Here is a 5,746-nt window from a genome sequence, read left to right as displayed (position 1 = left end):
GAGACATGCTAAAGGCTCGAATCCAGCCCCAAACTGCTGTGTGGCTGCAGTCAAGTCACTCACTCTTCTGTGCCTCGGTGTCCTAATTTCTAAAATGAGAATAGCACCTACAAGGTTCAGATGAAGCCGAAATGCAATAATGTACGTATCAGGAGGTCCAGCCCAATTGGTCACAGAAGGTCCAAACGATTTGACCAAATCAATTAAAAGCAAACGAGGTATGAGTAAATTCTTAATTTGAAAAAATTGTAGGGACTTCGGGTCATTAGCTAAAGACATGACACCTCCAAGGAAATACCTTGATTTAAAGTCAAGCAACACACAAAGACGGAGAGCTAGTTCGGAGCCATTAGTCAAGTGACAAATTCAGGCGCTCTGGAAGTGAGGCCCCTGAAAAGGAATCACTTTTGTGGGGAGGGGAAACAATACATTCAGCTAGGAGTCAGAAACAACATGCTGAGAAAAAGTCTCCAGAGATGGAAGCAGTTAGGCTGGAACCTTGAAGCCTGTGAAGTTCAGAAGCCTGGAGTGTTTGCCAGAGGCATGAGCCTCCACCAGTGGATAAGACGCAATGAAGACCAAAATCAAGAAAAGCTCTCCAGCTGGAGCACATCAAAAGGGAAATTCATGAGGGTTTCACAGGAGAGAATTTCTGGTAATAGGAGCTCTGATCTTACCATTGGACACAGGAGATCCCTTGACATATCTCCCCTTCACTTGATTCCAAGTTTGAGCTCCTCCTCCCCCTCAGGGACCTTAGGAGATCAAAGGCCTGGAATAGCCTCAGTTTGGGAGAATTCTTAATGTGTAACAATTGCATTTGCCATACCCATTTAGTAAATATCCTTTCTTAAATGTAATTAAGTCTGAAAATCTCACAAATGATCATAGTACTCAAAACTAGTCCTCCAAGGTTACCCATATGATCTTGAAAAGTCAGACATCTTCTGGGGGTCTCAGCTGGACAATGTTCATGGGAGGTGGGAAAATAGCCTCAGGAGGGGTGTTACATATGTAAAGGACTTTGCAAAATTAAAAATTTTACATAAATGCCAAGAATCATAAATAGTATGATCTGTAAGGCTCTGCTTTAGGTGAATTTTTAAAATAGTCTGAACTGCTAAAATCAGCAGAAATTCTTCAGTCTACTTCCATAAGGATTTACTATTCAAAAGACTTCAGAGATGAATTCTCTGATGTCGAGTAAGTTGTGTGCTCTGGCAGAATGCCTTTCCACAGTCACTGCATTTATAAGGTTTCTCTCCAGTATGAATTCTCTGATGGACAGTGAGATATGAGCTACAGCGGAATGCTTTCCCACATTCTTTACATTCATAAGGTTTCTCTCCAGTGTGAATCTTCTGATGCAGAGTAAGATGTGAGCTACTTCGGAAGGCCTTCCCACATTCAGGACAACCATAAGGCTTCTCTCCACTGTGAATTCTCTGATGTAGAGTAAGGTGAGCACTATGGCGGAAGGCCTTTCCACATTCATGACATTTATAAGGCTTCTCTCCACTATGAATTCTCTGATGTACAGAAAGTTGGGAGCTTTGGCAGAAGGCTTTCCCACACTCCTTGCATTCATAGGGTTTCTCTCCAGTATGAATTCTCAGGTGCTGAGTAAGTTGTATACTATTTCGAAAGGTCTTCCTGCATTCATTACATTCATAAGGTTTCTCGCCAGTGTGAATTTTCTGATGTTCAGTGAGTCCTGTTCTTTGACAGAAGCTCTTCCCACATTCAGTACATTCATACGGTTTCTCTCCAGTATGAGTTTTCTGATGCCGAGTAAGCTGTATACTCTGGCAGAAGGCCTTCCCACATTCATGACATTCATAAGGTTTCTCACCAGTATGAGTTCTTTGATGTACAGTAAGCTCTATGCTCTGTCTAAAGGCCTTCCCACAGTCCTTACATTCATATGGTTTCTCCCCAGTATGAATTTTCTGATGGACAGTAAACTGTGTATGTGTGCGGAAGGCCTTCCCACATTCGTTACACTCGTAAGGTTTCTCACCAGTGTGAATCTTCTGATGGACAGTAAGATCTGTGCTACAATGGAAGGCCTTCCCACATTCTTTGCATTCATAAGGTTTCTCTCCAGTATGTATTCTCTGATGTACTATCAGGTAAGAGCTATAACGGAAAGCCTTGCCACATTCGATACATTCATAAGGTTTCTCACCACTATGAATTCTGTGATGTAGAGTAAGTTGTTCCCTCTGACGGAAGGCCTTTCCACATTCGTTACATTTAAAGGGTTTCTCTCCAGTGTGAATTCTCTGGTGGACAGTAAGGTATGAGCTACACCGAAATGCCTTCCCACATTCCTTACATTCATAAGGCTTCTCTCCAGTATGGACCTTCTGATGGACAGTAAGTTGTGAACTACTTCGGAAGGCCTTCCCACACTCCTTACATTTGTAAGGTTTCTCTCCACTGTGAATTCTGTGATGGAGTGTCAGTTGTTCACTTTGACGAAAGGCCTTCCCACATTCACTACATTTATATGGTTTCTCTCCAGTATGAATTCTCTGATGTACAGAAAGTTGTGAACTCTGGCAGAAGGCCTTCCCACATTCACTACATTCATAAGGCTTCTCTCCACTATGAGTTCTGTGATGTAGATTGAGCTGTGAGCTCTGGCTAAAAGCTTTTCCACATTCATTGCATTTATAAGGTTTCTCTCCGGTATGAATTCTCTGATGGACAGTAAATTGTGTTCGCTTGCGGAAGGTTTTCCCACATTCACTGCATTCATAAGGTTTCTTTGCACTGTGAATTTTCTGATGTACGGTAGGATTAGTGCTATACTGGAAGATCTTCCCACAGTCCTTACAGTTATAGGATTTCTCTCCAGTATGAATGTTCTGATGCACTATAAGATAGGAACTGGATTGGAAAGCCTTGCCACATTCACTACATTCATATCGTTTCTCACCATTATGAATTCTATGATGTAGACTGAGTTGTGAGCTCTGACTAAAAGCTTTTCCACATTCATTGCATTTATGGGATTTCTCTCTGGCATGAATTTTCCAATGTCCAGGAAATCTTTTCTGGTGGGAGGCTTGGCCAGATTCATTACATCCACAAAGTGCCTCTCCAGGATGAATCTTATGATGTTCAATAAATCCAGTTGTCTGACCAAAGACCTTTCCCCATTCTTTATGTTCACAAGGTTTTGCTCCAGTATGGATTGGTTGAGGCTGGGAAAGTTGTTTGCTCTCAAGGACAACCTTTCCACATTTACTACATTTTGTAGATTTCTCTTCAGTTTGAATTCTGTGATGGGAAGAAATGGATGGACAGTAGTTAAAGCTTCTCTCGCTTTCAATATATTCATAAGGTTGCCGGTCTATTTATTTTATGATATTCAATAAGGGCTGAATTATAACTTAAGGATTTCCCACATTAATTTCACTTAGAAAATACCTAAAATCAGGGGCATCTGGGTAGCTCAGTGGATTGAGATCCAGGCCTAGAGATGGGAGATCCTAGGTTCAAATCTGGTTTCAGACACTTTCTACCAGTGTGACCCTGGGCAAGTCACTTAACCCCCATTGTCTAGCTCTTACCATTCTTCTGCCTTGGAAACAATATACAGTATTGATTCTAAGACAGAAGGTAAGGTTTAAAAAAAAAATCTAAAATCAGGTGATTATCTTTCCCTGGGTCTAAAGAGACTTTCAAGTTCTTTATCAGGGTATCTAATTTACAGACTGTTTCTGATAGATACTCTCTACTGTGGAAAAGAGACCTGTCCTAGCCTGAAGCTTCTGTCATATTTGTTATTCCCACTGCTCACTTTACTGGAATTTCTGATTGGTCCACTTGCCTAGAATGTTTTTCTTTCTTTCTCTCTCTCTGTTGCTTTTCTGGCCTGGTATCATTTTCCAAAGTTTCTCCCAACCTAGAATCCCTAGAGGGCTGATCCCTGGAGAGTGTTTCCTTAGATGGACCTTCTAAAGGAATGCCAGGTCTCATAGTTGGTTCCTCGGTTTCAGGCAACATCTCAAATTCTGAAAAGACAAAATAAAACTAAATAAATAATCTCTTCTCCCTGCTTTGGATTGTTGAATTAAACAGAAAAAAAGCAAGGAGGCCAGTGTAGCTGGGTGAAATGGTCTGTCTGGGATGTTGGGAAGTAGCTGAATGGTGGATGGGCTTCAGCAGGGTAAGACATGAAACAGAGCAAAGAGAGGACAAGAGATTTATTGAAATGATTATCTGGGACAAGATGGAGGCCACTTTGAATGACAGGACCGGCAAGAATGTCCCAGGTGCTGTGAGCCAATGGCAAAAAGCAGTTGGCCCCAACCCTATAAATAATCCCAAGTGACGAGACGGCTCAGATTGGAGCAGGGACTCGGGAAGGTGGGAGGTGAAGGGTGAGGGGTAGGCCTGAAACCTGTGACCTGTTATCCTACTGAGAGAGCTAGAGAGCAATCACCATCCTTGTTAATAGAGCTGAGAGAGTTTACTGATTCATCATTCAGCATCATCAATAGCCTTCCCTAGTCTCTGGCTTGGCTGTGGCCAAGTCAGGCCAGAGTTAGTGAGAGGGTGAAGAACCTCCAGTTTCTACTAAGCCTAGCAATCTCCAGACCTTGATCAACAACCTAGATTATTAGCCTAATAATTAGCAAGAGGGTTCCTAAATCCTCAGTCCCATTCCCTTGTTTCCTAACCCCATTGATAGATTTAAATACAGTGTTTACCACCAAGTACCTTTCCTGAGTGGTGATTATACCAAAGCCCTTGGGAAGGGGAGATCAACATTATCCAATAGCTAATCAATAGCCCTCATCAACAACTATTCCAACCTCGGGTTGGGACCTCAAGAGGTTAACCATCCACCCAACCTCTCAGGGGTTCTCGGCCTGGGCAAACTGTTAGAGTAGTTGACAAGCTTATTCAACCAAGCCTGTCAGGGAGGAGAGGCATAGATTATACCAACAACAAGCCTGTCAGGGAGAAGAGGCATAGATTATACCAACAACAACTGCATAGGGGCCTGTGAGAGGAGAGTGTGCTTTCTCCTTCACCAGCTACTACCAGCTTAGGCCTGGGCATACAATCCTTCCTCCATCTATACTATCATTTCTCTAGATCTTCTTATACCCATATAATAGATTTCTCCCAGCTAATGTCCAAGAACAGATTCGAACTCCCGGCTTCCTGATTCCAGGTCTAGCACTCCCTAGCTACCTCCACTGACCATTTAATTGCTAACTCCAATGGCCATTCCTGACCCTGTGCACCATTCAGCACTGTTGACTACCTCCTCTGTCCCAGAATCTCTCCTCATTAGGTTTCTACAACACTTTCCCCTCTTGGCTCTCTTCTAAATGTCTGGATGCTGCTTCTCAGACTCCTTTGTTAGATCTCTATCTCCATTCCCCTCCCTAAGCACAAGCACTTCCCAAGGCTTTGTCCCAGCCCCTCTTTGCTCTCTCCTTTGCTGAACTCATCGAGTTCCATCTGTTTAGCTCTCTTCTCTATGCAGATGACTGCCCAGTCTGTGGCTCCCCAGCCCTACCTCACCAGCTTCCCACTGGATGGCTCACACTGCAGTTGCATAGCTCCACACATCCACTTCACCTTTCCCCACAAACCCATCTCTCCTCCAAGCTTCCCTGCTACTGAAGAAGGCGCCAGACAACTGCCCTAATATGATCTTCCGCTCCTCACTCTCACCCCACAGATGCACTTGGTTTCCAGATCTTGCCTCTCTGCTCAT

General features: G+C 43.3%; 1 protein-coding gene across 1 annotated transcript; it reads right to left on the bottom strand.

Annotated features, from left to right (window-relative positions):
* Positions 1-230: 230 nt before the first annotated feature.
* LOC123230575 (zinc finger protein 420-like) lies at positions 231-3,454 on the bottom strand. Its single transcript, XM_044656708.1, has 3 exons — positions 3,439-3,454; positions 2,070-3,073; positions 231-1,817 (listed from the first exon to the last, which is right to left on the bottom strand). Exons 1-3 carry the CDS (start codon positions 3,452-3,454, stop codon positions 1,179-1,181), a joined length of 1,659 nt encoding a protein of 552 aa, XP_044512643.1. The 3' UTR covers positions 231-1,178.
* Between the last annotated feature and the right edge of the window lie 2,292 nt (positions 3,455-5,746).

The sequence above is a fragment of the Gracilinanus agilis genome, chromosome 1 (genome assembly GCF_016433145.1).
Source record: "Gracilinanus agilis isolate LMUSP501 chromosome 1, AgileGrace, whole genome shotgun sequence".
Lineage (NCBI taxonomy): Eukaryota > Metazoa > Chordata > Mammalia > Didelphimorphia > Didelphidae > Gracilinanus > Gracilinanus agilis.
Note: the sequence above shows the minus strand (reverse complement) of the source record. Positions and strands in the feature narration are given on the sequence as shown.